A 14,717-nucleotide genomic window follows, 5' to 3' on the forward strand; every position below is an offset into this window, starting at 1 on the left:
ATTATTGTGTTTCTGTATCTAATAATACTGGTTAAGCACAGATTTTGAGATAAAAAGAAAATGGGGTTTAATATTTTATCATTATAACCTGTTATAATGAGGAGGCCAGATCAGAGGTTTTCCTAAGAAAGCTAACTTTAAACTCAGTATTGATTTTCCTCCTATAATTCACACTTGACTATTGATTCAGATGCCCAACACTCTTGTAGGATTTCAAACCTTCTCTTGAGAGTTCTTCACAAGGCTTTCAAGTCTGAAACAGAGCTTCAGTAGCAAAACAGAGGTGACCAAGGAGAGTCAACTGTTCAATTCTTCCTGAGGTCTGTTAATAATGCACCCCCACTTCCCTGGACCTTGGGTTAATTTAGACTTTCTCTGTGAACTATGGCGAAGGTTAGTTCCACATTAGACTCTGACAAACAATATGAAAGCAAATTGACCTCACCACTGTGTGCAACGGTATCAGTCATTAAGGTCTAAGGCAGAATCGCCTTCCTGCTGTGTTCATAATAATTATTCCTGGAATTATGCTGTGTGGGGCTGGTGGGGGGTGTGCACAGCTTCCGTGATGTTCAAGGTGAAAGACTGGTAGCCAAGCCGGGAAATGTATCTCCTGCTAAAGGCATAATACAAAAATATCCCTGAGTTCCTATTGTGGCTCAGTGGGTTAAGGACTCAACAGTGTCTCCAAAAGGATGCGGGTTCAATCCCTGGCCTTGTGCAGTGAGTTAAGGATCCAGCATAGCCACAAGGTACAGTGTAGGCTGCAGATGTGTCAAGGTCTGGTGTTGCTCTGGCTGTGGTGTAGGCCGGCAGCTGCAGCTTCAATTCAACACCTACCCTGGGAACTTCCCTACACCGCAGATCTGGCTGTAAAAAGAAAAAAAAAACAAAAAACAAAAAACAAAACTCTCCATTAGGAGTTACTGATGGTACCCAGACATTAAGTTTGGATGAAAGGTACCATTGACTCTAATACTAAAAAACTGCACCATCCTTTACATACAAATAAAAGAGAGAATTTATTTTCATTCTGAGTTTATTTAACATTTCATCCAGTTGAATCGAAATAATACATTGACTCCAACGCTGGCAAGACACTGTGTTAATACTGAAATAAAAACTGCCAGTCAGTTAATACTTACAATCATAATTCTTTATCTCATAGAAATATTAATAACTATTTACCTTTACAAGCTTATTGCACTTCATGCGAACTTTTCTCCAGAAAAGGTATTTCTAAGAGATCAGCAAAGATTGCCAATCTTGGTTCATTTTGTTCCTTTTTTATAAACTATGATTCAACGATACAGTTCATATTTCTCTATAAAAGCATCGAGAGTTAGAAGCTTCCATAAATGATGTTTAAAAAGACACATCTCCAAGCTCTATCCCTTTCGTAATGATACTCTGGTCATACCATCCTAGTGTGTATTACAATTTCAGTTAGTTTGTCAATCTTCTGACTAGTCATTAATTTTTCAGTGATGGTTAGGATTCTGAAATGGAGCTACCAATTGACTGGAGGTGGAGGGGAAGAATTCTGGGGTTTGCTGGGCCAAGTGGGGTAGACCCCAAGTGCTTTCACGTCTTGTTAAAAGTGCCCTTGAAGCACCTCGTGGGGATCTGCCTTGAATTTCCAGCTTTTGCCAATTTTTCAAGAGAAGCATCCACGGCAACAAAATATATCCAAGACCAGATTGCCATGGGGAAGCTCTTTTGTTTCCAATGGCTTAGGACAGAAAAGCTAAATAAGAAAATGTTGGCAGCATAAAAGAAGGCTCGGGGTGACCCAAAGCTTCAGGTCCGTTAATCCTTTCAGAGAAAAAGAGAAACACAGACACGAGGCACACACATTTTTTTCTTTATGAGGAAATTCAGTCTGGTCACATTGTCAAGAAAAATCTGCCCAAACTAGTTTCTACATGATTTTCACTTAGAAGTCGTCACAATATTGAATTGCGTGGTCTCCACTCAATGGAATAACCACCCTTATATCTGCCTTTGAGTCTTTATAGAATTAAAACACAACCTCTGTTCCATTAAATATATTATATGTGCAACTACTACAAATGATGTAAACAATGATGCGTGGGTTCATTATTTTCAAAGAGGGTGGAATGTCAGACACAGCATTCAAGCCAAATTCATTGAGTGAGTGATTCACATACACAGTGTTCCTGTAGCTCTCTGAAAGCCAAGGAGAGCTATCGGGATGACAAGAAGAAACATGTAGGTAGATGGAACTGTACTCTCACTTCCAAAGGAAAAAAAAAAAAATCAAAAATCAAAAATCAAACAAGCTGGGCTGAACCCAGCCATACAGCAGTGGCTTTGAATATACTTCCCAAACGGGACATTTGTACATGGAAGTTATTTGATTAGTTGATTTCAATAAGTGAAGAAAAAGACAAGTGTAAGGTCAGATCAATATCTTCCTAAGAATCTCAAACAGAATACGTTTAAAAGTCAACAAGAAATCTGCCAGCACTACGAAAGCAGCCAGCTGTTGACTGCAGGGATCTTGCATCATGACTGTCTGTTACTATGACTTTCAGGAGGTGTATGAAGGGGCTTGTATCCAAAAATCCAAAAAAAACTCATCATTTTTTGGGGGGAGGGGTTGCCCCCTGCCCAACCTGGAAGGAAACTGCCCTTCTTATTTGTGAGTCACTTCACAGTGACATCTCAGAGCTTTTGTGTTTTCCCAACTCATTACTGAGATCTCCATGATTTGAAATAAGAGGGGGATAAAAATTCAGTATTTTACCCAGATTTCCTTTTCACTGATAATCAATATTTGTGGGGCATAGACTGGACATTTATTCTACACCTACCAGTGCTTTTGAAAACTCTGGGTGAGGGATACCGTCTTTGAAAAAACAATGACTATAAAAGCTATAGGAAGGGTATTTCTGTAAATTATCCCATGATTCAAATGTAAGGGGGCCAACAGGTGGGGGACACCTGCCCCACCCCAGGTGCTGTGCTGTAAGCAGTAGGGTGACTCTAAGAGGCTAATGTGGATCTTGAAAAGGGCTCTGTCACCGGGAGAACCCAGGGCAAACAGGATGTTCCTCACCCATCTGGGCTACACCCAGCTTGCAGGGGGCAGGATCAGCCAAAGATGGTCCCCTCCAACCCCCCCGGGCTTTATAATCCCTTGTTAAAATACACGCGCCGTAGTTCAGGAGAGGTCTCTCGGATCTTGGCTTGCAGCTCGGCCTCCAAGCTTGTCACAGACATGGAACTGGGATAAAGGAGAAATGACAAGGTCATTGCACGGGTGGAGGTGGGAATTAGAACTTGAAGGGAGGAGAGAAAGGACCACCTCTCCCCACTCCCTACCTGACCCCATGACTGGTGCAATAGAGTCCTGTCTAAAAAAATACTTGATGTGCCTAGGAAATGATTACCCTGTTACTTTCAGAAAATTGGCGTTCATAATCAAAGAGGAGTTCCCTGGTAGCTTAGCGGTTAAGGAGCCGGCATGGTCACTGCTGTGGCCTGGGTTCAATCAATCCCTGGCACAGGAACTACCACATGCCCATGGGTGTGACCCCCCCCCCCCCGCAAAAAAATATAAAAGCGGACTTCCCATCGTGGCTCAGTGGCTAACGAATCCGACCAGGAACTATGAGGTTGTGGGTTTGATCCCTGACCTTGCTCAGTGGGTTAAGGATCCCACTGAGTGTTGCCGTGAGCTGTGGTGTAGGTCGCAGATGCAGATTGGATCTGGTGTTGCTGTGACTGTGGCTGTGGCCGGTGGCTACAGCTCCGATTGGACCCCTGGCCTGGGAACCTCCATATGCTGCAGGTGTAGCCCTAGAAAAAGACAACAACAACAACAAAAAGTCAAAGAAAGCCATGGTAAGAGATAGCCAAACTCTGAGATACCCTTTTTTGACCTCTCATCTTGTTAAAAGCCTTAAAAACCACACATCGCTGGCAAGCATGAATGGTGATGACACTCTCAGACCCTGATGGTATTGGAAAAAAAAAATCTGTGGTCATGCCACTTCCCAAGGAGAACAGTAAAAATGTCCACCATTCATGAAAGAAGATATATGCTCTCAGTGGAACTGTCAGCACTAAAAGCTCACTTGCACTAAGGAGACTTTGTCCATGTATAATAATACATGCCGATTCTAAAACTTTCAGAAAATACTGAAATGTACAAGAAAAAAAACATCTCTTATAGTCACATTACTGAGTGACCACTGCTAGCCTTGGCTTTATGCATTTAAAAAATGTACTTGAACGCATTATATGTATATACGTAGTAAGGCTTATTTTTTGGTGATAAATGCATACTTATTGTATAAAAATATGAAGAGAAACTGTCCAGAGAAACTTTTGACATTTTGATATATAAGTAGTCTTTTAAAAAGATTTGTTTTTAAAAAATGTTTTTTAGAAAATTTTATTTTTTTTTGGCTGCACCTGTGGTATGCAGAAGTTCCTGGGCCAGGGATCAAACCCACACCACAGCAGTGACCTGAGACACAGCACATAGTGTTGTCATTATGTCATTATGAACCCACACCATAGCTTTGTATGTTTTTTTTTTTGCTATTTCTTTGGGCCGCTCCTGCGGCATATGGAGGTTCCCAGGCTAGGGGTCTAATCGGAGCTGTAGTCTCCAGCCTACGCCAGAGCCACAGCAACTCGGGATCCGAGCCGCGTCTGCAACCTACACCACAGCTCACGGCAATGCCAGATCATTGGACCCCTGGCCTGGGAACCTCCATATGCTGCAGGTGTAGCAAGGGCAGGGACCGAACCCGCAACCTCATGGTTCCTAGTCGGATTCGTTAACCACTGCACCACGACGGGAACTCCAGCTTTGTATGTTTTTGAGACAGCTTTCCTGCTAGTGAAACAGACCTGTGCCATCAACTGGTTTTAGAGTTAAGACTCGTGATCGTTCTGAAGAATAGCAAATACATACCTTTTCTGAGGAAACAGAGCACAGCACAAAGGTGTAGCAAATACCAAACTTAAAAAAAAAAAAAAAAAAAAAAAGACAGATCAGGGCATTTTTAAAGGGTCGACTTTTCAGATTCTTTTTCTATTTTACTTTGATAACAATCCCCCTTCTTTCTTTTGCGTGTTATACTGCTTCACAAAATATGTCCTGTTTGTGTAATTTTATTACCAAGGACTGCCAAAATAATTTTTTTAAATCAAAGAGGCAGAGCCACCTTGCCTCCCACTTGCATCTCTCATAAATGTCCTGTCTTAATAAATCTATTTCTTGCCTATCAAAAATAAATAAATAAATAAATTTAATTAAATCAAAGCGATAAAAGGAGTTTTAAAAAGAATCACGCAAATAGCCTCCAATGTCGTAGGTTTCTCTAAAGACAGTTTACTTCTCACCAATATTTGGGACCATAAATTTCAGATGTTCTGGGACAGTCCCATTTTCAAAACTTGCGTCCTGTATTATCCTCCCTTCCCCTCATCTTTCATAGGCCGTATATTTGTCTTTAAAAAAAAAAAAAGAAAGAAAGAAAGAAAAGAAAAAGAAAGAAATCAATGACATCAAAGTCATTCTACTCACCAGAAACCAACTAATCCAACTTGAATAGGTGCGCTCATCCACGGGAACCTCTGTGTTGAGAAAGAAATTCTTTTGAATACTTTGTATACAGGCTCTTAGAGACAATGTCTTCTGGGGGTTACGTGGAAGGAACTCCAACACAGAACAAGATCCAGCTAGAATTCGATTAGTGAAATGCAGTGGGGCGGCGGTGGCGGGGCGGGGGCGGGGGGGGGGCAACACTGCAATAAATGTGTTAGTTCTGACTTCCTGTAACTCTCTCTGACCTGTCCAGGAATGCACATGCAAAGATTAAGCAGCCTCTCTTTTTTTTCCCCCCTTGCCTATATTATTGGAGAGATGCCCGGCTATATACAGGAGCTAGAGAAATTGTTATTGCTTAGCTATAATTTCTTTCCTGGCTGGGGAAGTGCAGCATAGCATGGTTCCAAGGCTGGGAGACAAACAAAACTGCATTCAACTCTGTCCCCTACCAATGTGTCCCCACTGTCGGGGAAAGGACAGGCAGAGCCCACCCTCTCCAAGCTTTGGTTTCCTTCTGTGTAGACTGAGGATCACAGCAGCTTCTTAAAAGCCTGTGGGTGAAGATATGCCAGATTACATTCATAAAGCACCTGTTACAGTGCCTGGACCTGCAGCAGAAACCCAACAAGCATCCCCCCACCCCACCCCACACCTTTCCTTTCTGGGTCTTCGTTGCTGTCAGTATGGTTAAAATACTGCTGGCATAACACATTTTTTGCCTTTCACTCTGTTTTTTTTTTTTTTTTTAAATAGAAATGAGTGAGTTGGTTGCTCTTTTGGGGAGCATAATGCTGTGAGATTTTTAGTGTTCAAAAGGGAGTTTTCAAAAAGCACAGAACACAATATAAAGAGTGATGAGATACAGAGATTATATAAATAAGGCCACAAAAGGGCTGCAACCAAGCTGTGAACTGGTTGTAATGAAATCAGCCAACTTAGTTAAGAGTCCACACACACTCTTAAAAAGTCATGATTCCAAGGAGGCTTGCGTGAGAGGCGTACCCTGGTCCCCGAGAAGACGCCTTCGGTGAAAAGGTACATCACTTGGGTTAATGTGAAGAGGGAGAGGCGTGGACTAGAGAGGGAGGGAGACGAGCCGTCAAGCAGAGACAGATCCACAGAGCTCTCAAGGAGGGGTCCCACCCCTCAGAGAGCAGGAAAAGGAAATATTGTATCTGGGGTAACTGGCTCCATCTGATGATGAAGGATTTTCATTAGGAGATGGCATATCTCCTCCTCGCACTGCCCAGATGTGTGTCATCTGTGTAGGTCCACAGACTTGGTGATGGGAAGGCAAGCTACGCACTGAATGAGATCCTGCAGGAAGATGAACCCATGAGAGCCCATGAGAGCTGCCTCTTCATTTCAAGTGGACTCTCGAATAGCTGTGTGTGATCTTGACTGATGTGTACACACCAAAGGCTGATGATACAGCGGCTCATGCAGAGGGATTTGCTGCAAAGACTCTCGGTAATGACAAGGATCCTGGAGAATTGTGACTCCTCCCATGAAACCCAACCTGGATGCCATCCCTCCTCCTGCCTCCCTCATCCCTTCATCTTTTTTTCTGCTGCATCCGAAAGTTCCCACACACGGAAGTTCCTGGGCCAGGGATAGAATCCGAGCCACAGTTGCAATCTACACCACAGCGGCATCAACACCAGAGCCTTAACCCGACACGCCCTAGTGGGAACACCCATCCCTACTTTTTAAACAGAACTTAGTCTGAGATGAAATAAGTGAGCTGTGGAAGTTCAGGTTTTCCCCTAGACAATCACAGAACTCCTCGAGGGAGGGACATATCTTACCGAGCAAAGAACTCTGCAAACAGGATATTTTAAATGAAAAATTTAAATGAATTAAAGACACTAACCATAAATTTAACAGATATATATTCCATGAGGTAAAAGCTCAAAAATTAATGTGACTCTAAATTCTTTCTGCTCCCAATGACCTTTTCTCCAGTAGCTTTATGACATAAAATGCACACATCCACTGCATACAATGTAAGTTTTGACGTCTGTATCCAGCTGAATACAAGAAATGAGTGAACACATAAATATTACATTCACACTTAATCAGCAGACAATCTTGAAAATCTACTGAGCAGACAGAGCAGTCCATCTTTTTTTTTTTTTTTTTTTTTTTTTTTGTCTTTTTAGGGCTGCACTCACGGCATATGCAGGTTCCCAGGCTAGAGGTCCAATCGGAGCTGTAGCTGCTGGCCTACACCACAGCCTTAGCAATGTGGGACCTGAGCTGCTTCTGTGACCTACACCATGGTTCAAGGCAACACCGGATCCTTAACCCACTGAATGAAGCCAGGGATCGAACCTGCATCCTCATGGATACTAGTCAGATTCGTTTCCTCTGAGCCACAATGGGAACTCCAGAGCAGTCCATCTTTATTAAAAGAAATATGGAATTCCTGCTCTGGGGCAGTGGGTTAAGAATTTAACTGAAGTGGCTCGGGGTGGCTGCCGAGGTGGGGGTTTGATCCCTAGCCCGGGGCAGAGGGTTAAAGTATCTGGTATTGCCACTGCTGAAGCATAGGTCACAACTGCACCTCAGTCACTGACCCAGGAACTTCCATATGCAACGGGTACAGCCATAAAAACAAACAAAAAAATAAAAAGTAAAAAGAAAAAAGAAAATATAAAAGAACTAGAACCTAAGGAATGAGGAGTTCTTAGCTGCCCCAAACCATACCAATTTTATTCCCCAATGAAAGTGCCAGCAAGGTAAAGAGACCACAGGAGCTGTCCTTCAAGAAAACTGTTGGGCGAAGGACCAGATTTTTAAGCAGTAAGCTTTTCAGTTTACTGCAAAGATTTCTGTGAGTCACCTGCCTGCAGCTGATGCTTTCTGCTAGCGCTCCAATTTGGGAAAAAAATAAGGCATGGGGGTAAGGATGAGTCATGTTGAATGTTCCCCAAGCTCACCATTTAAAAAAGCCAAGAATGTTCAGTTCATTTCACGTTTGCAGAGGAGTTTGGCCACGTCCAAGGTAAAAGCCCAGAAAAGCAGATCCCCGTGGGAAGGCGCATCTGGCTGCAGAGCTATGAGAACATTCAGAGGGTCCACGGACCAAGGGGGACGCCAACCACGTGGGCCTTACTAACCGCTGAGGAAATGATCTCTGAACCTTTGTCAAGGGGGCTCAGAAAAGCCTGCCTTTCCAAACAGCATGTGAAAGGGCATTGGAGGGGGAAACATATGGATGTGACTACAAGCTGCCTCTGCCTATGCTTTGCTAATGGCCATACTATCCATTCACCCTACGGAGCTCAGTCCGTGGGCAAAATGCAATCTTTCTGTGTAGCAGCGACCCTGAATGTGGGAGTGGGGTGTCTGTCTGGGAAGCTCAAGCACTTTCAGCCATTGCCTTTTTCAAAACATCCTCCACGCTGGTCTGAACCAGTTCAGCTGTAGCCAAACTCTGCAGCTGGCGAGGCGCTTGGACTGACCCACTAGCCACTCTAACCGTCTCCCGTAGCCCTGCCACAGGGCTTCTGATGCCAGTGGCCCCTTCTGGCTCCAAGTGAAGCCCTTCAGCAGGGGAGGGGGGCAGGCAGAGGGGAAGCAAGTTGGCACACCTCCAAATTAGTATTGAAGGGTACGATACCAAGCAAAGCTAAAAACCCCAATGAAGACAAGAGAGGAAAAAACACACTATTTATTTATCCATTGTAGGGCAGAGTGGCAACGGTAGGCTAAGAGCTTATATCATTTGCCAGTTGCTTCATGGAAGAAAAAGCCAGGCTGCCTCTATAGCAAGTTCTGTTTGTCTCAGCAAGAAAATGATGCAATATGCCCAACCATGTCTCCTCTCCAGTGTTTGTCACAGAGACATTAGAGTCACTGCGGCACCTTTTTCCAACACTGAGACCGCAGGAGTTCAAAGGCGTGGCTGGGTTGGGAGAGTGAAGTACCAAGTTCATTTTACATGTTTTCTCTGGCGACATAACGCTTCAGCATGCATGTAGGTCCAAATGCAGCCTTTCTTGTAGAATTTCTGGAATCCCAATGCACGATCAGGACATGTTAGCAGCCCTGTATGCCTAAGAGCCATAGCACTCAGTGAGTCTCCATGGAATAATGTCCCACCCGCAGTGGCCACTGGTGAGACTTGGAGTCTTTACTCCAGAGTTGGGCTGCTGACATCCCTCTGCTAACAGGGTGCTGGGTGGCATTTGAGAGGTGGAAAGAAAGGAATGAGAAAGCCTCAGTGATGGGGATACTGCCAGTGAAGGTGGCCTCCCGCTGCTTTCACAGTCACCTGCAAACTCACAATTGTACACTGTTGGTGGAATGCCCCACACTTACTATTCCTCTCTTGTGAAATTTCACTTGGATGCCACACAAACATGATGAGACAACCACTTCCAAACCTTGTATCCACCCAGAAATCGCATCTTACTTTAAAACCTGATATTGCTTAACTTCCATGGGAAGAGGAGGTTGGGTTTATTAAACATGGTTTTCAATTCTCCGTGGCTTCCAAAGTTGGCATGCCAATCACTTAAGAAATGAACAACCAGGCGAATCCAAACATTGCCTCGGTGAACACATGCCCTTGCAATGCAACTAGAGACTCTCATACTAAGTGAAGTCAGAAAGAGAGAGACAGGAGTTTCCTTTGTGGAGCAGCAGAAACAAATCCGACTAGTAACCATGAGGTTGCGGGTTCAATCCTTGGCCTCGCTCAGCAGGTTAAGGATCTGGCATTGCTGGGAGCTGTAGTGTAGGTTGAAGATGTGGCTCAGATCTGGTGTTGCTGTGGCTGTGGCGTAGGCCAGCAGCTGTAGCTCCGATTCAACCCCTAGTCTTGGAACCTCCATATGCCACAGGTGCGGCCCTAAAAAGCAAAAAAAAAAAAAAAAAAAGACAAGTACCATATAATATCACTTATATGTGGAATCTAATATATGGCACAAATGAACCTATCCACAGAAAAAGAAACAGACTCACAGATATGGAGAACACACTTGTGGTTGCCTAGGGGGAGGGAGTGGGATGGACTGGGAGTTTGGGTTTGGTAGATGCGAACTAGAGTGGATAAGCAATGATATCCTGCTGTATAGCACAGGGAGCTGTATCCAGTCTCTTGTGATATAGAACAAGATGGAGGATAACATGCGAAAAAGAATGTATACATATTCATTTGATAGGTCTTCTCCCTCGAAGTGCAAATCATTTTCCATTAGGAAAGCAGGGGTGGACCGAGGAAGGAACATTAATTTTTTTCAGATAGTCTGAAGATCACTGAGATGTCAAAGTTGGTGAGTTCCAGATGTTTACATAATGTGGTAGTTTGAAGATCTAGCCACTGTTCCGGCCCCTACAGGAATTCTTTGGCAGCTCTGAAAAGTTCATCTGTTTACATAATCTGGTGATTTTAAGATCAAGTCACTGTTCCAGCACATAAACAAATGCCTCAGCAGCTTTAAAGAATTCCTCTTTTCTAAACGTGGCAACAGAAAGAGACTTCAGCAAAGCCTTTTCATGAATCCTCAAAATACAAGCTTACCGAAGTGGGTAAAATGTCAAAGGAGGTCACCATTACATATTGGTCTTTGCTAACAGCGTTACTGATTAAACCTGTGCCATTGTTTTATATTTCGGTTGAATCTGACACTTAAGACTGTAGGAATCCACACAGAGGATGGATAGGGACACAGGGCTTAGGAGGGTGTGGCTTCCTGTCATGGCCTGGAGGGGGTCTGTGGATCCCCCGCTGGAATGCTCCCCGGAGCAACGGGACAGTTGAGTCACTACAGAGTGGCTGTGACACCCTATCATGCAAATCACAGAGACATGTAAGATGGCAAGAGGAAGAGGCTCAGGGAACACAACTTGCTCACGTACCCAAAGCTCCCAAGAAAGAACGAGGGTCCCCTTTCCTTCACACGGGGCGGATGCATTGACACGCTGGTCAAATCAGGCCCTCAGCCTGTTTCTTCAAAGGATACTTTCTTGGCTTCTTTTTCTAAGAAGGTGATTGTATTGGAAGCACTTAAATGGGGTCCTGTAGTACAGCACAGGGAACTATAGCCAATCTCTTGGGATAGACCATGATGGAGATAATATGAGAAAAAACATATATATATGACTGGGTCACTTTGCTGTACAGCTTAAGTTGGCACAACACTGTAAATCAACTATACTTTAATAAAAAATTTTTTTAAAAAACTTAAAAAAAAAAGTATTTATTTATTTATTTATTTTTAGGGCCACACCAGCGGCATATGGAGGTTCCCAACCTAGAGGTCCAAAAAAAAAAAAAGAGTATTTAGTGTTGGCCTTAAGAAGGAAGTATACAGGTCAAGGAATATGTATGTTGGATGTTTAGAATCTTCTAATCACTGAAATCATTTTGGAAGTGTTTGGTATGTGAACCATGTCCTTTTTTTCAGTCTGAGAGTGTCCCCTCAATGTTGAGTTTCTGTTACTAAGACCCAAAACAGTTCACCCTGAAAGAGCCACAGTGATCATGGCAGTACACCTGCTCCTCCAGGGAGGAACCAGACTCATTCCTCCTGGCAGGTATAATGGTGTTGGTGTCCAAACACAGCAGGAGACCAGTGAGTCACCTGGTCCCACTGTTTCCTACTTGTTATAAGAACTGGAAAGCTAAGATGAAGCATAACTATGATTGCATTAAATCATGGAAGCTACAAAGGAACACAGGAAATGCACAGAGCTTTCTGTGAGAGCTTCATCCAGTAATATCTTCAGAAGTTGAGAGGAGGCGGCTGACAAGATAAATGCATTACTAGATATGATCAACAACAAAAAACAAATACACCAAATTCAGTGTTCTATGAAGCTACTGCTCCAAATTATCTTTTCCTTTCTGATAGCATGTATAGCAGCTTCCAAATTCTTCCAAATTCACACCTTCTCTTCATTATTCCCCTGCTAAGCATCTGACTGATACTAAGATGAGTGTGTACCTCAGTTATAACCTCTCAAGAGGAGTGGGCAGCATTCAATAAATGGAGATTTATGAGAGCTTTTTCAAAGATCTGATATCAGAAACAAAATATTTCAGCATTCCTGCTATGGCACAACAGGTGGTGTCTCTGCAGCACCATGACACAGGTTCAATCCCTGGCTGGGCACAGTGGTTTAAGGATCTGGCATTGCTACAGCTGTGGGCTAGGTTGCAGCTGCGGCTCAGATCTGACCCCTGGCCCCAAGTGCTGCAGGGATGCCAAAAAAGAAAAAGGAAAAAAAAAAAAAGAAATAAAAATATTTCATAAAAGGGCCCAACTGCCACTGGCCTTTGAATTTTTTATTCACTATTCACATAAAAAAAAAGTTCATACATTTGGAAGTCTGAAAACGAATCGAAAGGATTGAGACATGATAAGTAGAACTGGGGCTTACCTTGAGAAAGGCTTTCTTTTCCAACGTGTTCATGATAAATGGAGGGATGGCTGGAAGTAAAGAGAGATCCACTTTAATCTCATGAATGTCTCTTTTCAGCTCATGTTTCCCCACCCCCAACAATCGCACAAAAGGCTCATGGGCTATTTTTACACTGGCAGAATAAAAGTAATTGCAATTCTTCTTTAAAATACCTTGGCATTTTGTAAAATCTATTCTTTCCATTGTCTAGATTTGGGAAGAATATCGCAATGCTCTTTGCTGACCGGAAAATCGTATCATCTTGAAGAGAACTTTACATTTAACGTTAAATACGCAACAGAGCAAACATCAGGAACTTCTTCCTATACCAACGAAACAAATGCAACCTTCCCTAGGTGTCCATTCTGCATGGAATGGTGTATAAACGTTCCCCTTGCTGGCTGAGTGATGCCAGAAAAGTTACCTCACTCCTCTGAGCCTCAGTTTTCTGTTTTCCTCATCTATAAAATAGGGACAAGCATATCAAATGGGCCAGGATGATCAGATGCAATAATGCACATCAAATGTGAGCTAGTGTTAGTTCTATTTACTCACGGTTTTTATCAGACTAAACTGTCACATCAACATGGAGAACAAAAGGTACGGAATCAATGAATGGAATCAATGAATGGATGGCTGAGTTCTACCCACCCATGCCAGGGGCTGCCATGAGAATCCTGGAGATGACCACTTGAGTGATGGCTTGTTTGGCAGCGTTTGCCGACTCGCCCAGACGGTTCCCATTCTCATCCGTGACGGGGATGCCAGCTCTGAGTTCCCTAGAGAGAGAGCAAGATGTGGGCAAAGAAGTTCACAGGTGTCTTCATGGAACAGCTGGAAGCAGTACTTATGAAAGACCAAGTCCCTACTCAATCCAAAAATCCACTCAAGTGTCATTTTGGGCAGGAACCAGTCTATTTTAAAAGACTAGAACAAGTTTAATCCTCGTGTGACAAACATAAAAGTAAAATAACACGAGTCAACTTTGTTTAAAAAAAAAAAAGGAACGGCATTTTGAATAGCAATAAGGCTCAACCGGTGAATACGCTAGCTTCAAGATAAGGCTAATTTCTATGCTTGTGTGCAAATCTGAGCAATTTTCCGAATGAGAGATAGAAACGATAATTATTAAGTAAACTAACTATACTGACACAGGGTCACAAGTACACGGCACTATTGGGTATTTAACTATGGTCACTAACACTATTAGAGCTCCAACCGTTACCCTGTTTTTCGTTATCCATTCCAAAATGCTTTTTCTCGTTCTTTCTTCTCCTTTAATTTTTGCCAGCTCTAAAAAAATACTTCCAAAGATATAAATTAATATGATTTTAAACCCCAAAAGAAAATTTGGCAGGGGCTGGGGGAGAGAACCTATTTTAGAGAATACACTTTCTGGGCACAGACGTAAGTCTGAGATACATTTTTTATTTTTATTGTTTTATTTTATTTTAGGCTGGGGTTGAATCAGAGCTGCAGCTGCCAGCCTATACCACAGCCATGGCAACACCGAATCTGAGCCATGTCTGCGACCTACGCCTCAGCTTGTGGCCATGCCAGATCCTTAACCAGGGATCGCAACTGCATCCTCATGGATACTATGCTGGGTTAACTCACTGAGCCACAACGGGAACTCCTGAGAGATGTTTTTTAAACTTTTTATCATACAGAAGTAGAAGAGCATTCTAAACCCCTATATGCTTCTCAACCTGCT

At 43.1% G+C, this 14,717-nt stretch overlaps 1 protein-coding gene across 10 annotated transcripts in view; it reads right to left on the bottom strand.

Annotated features, from left to right (window-relative positions):
• SFXN1 (sideroflexin 1) overlaps positions 1,010-14,717 on the bottom strand; it is a 31,831-nt gene continuing 18,123 nt past the window's right edge. For 5 of the 10 annotated variants that reach the window (XM_005654978.3, XM_005654976.3, XM_021076502.1 and 2 more), the window contains 5 exons: positions 13,655-13,782; positions 12,983-13,032; positions 5,567-5,616; positions 4,952-4,999; positions 1,022-3,250 (listed from right to left, as the gene is read on the bottom strand). In XM_005654978.3, coding sequence (XP_005655035.1) covers positions 3,154-3,250; positions 4,952-4,999; positions 5,567-5,616; positions 12,983-13,032; positions 13,655-13,782 — 373 coding nt within the window. In that variant the 3' untranslated portion in view covers positions 1,022-3,153. 10 annotated transcript variants of the gene reach the window in all.

This window comes from Sus scrofa, chromosome 2, assembly GCF_000003025.6.
Source record: "Sus scrofa isolate TJ Tabasco breed Duroc chromosome 2, Sscrofa11.1, whole genome shotgun sequence".
NCBI classification, from domain to species: Eukaryota; Metazoa; Chordata; class Mammalia; order Artiodactyla; family Suidae; genus Sus; species Sus scrofa.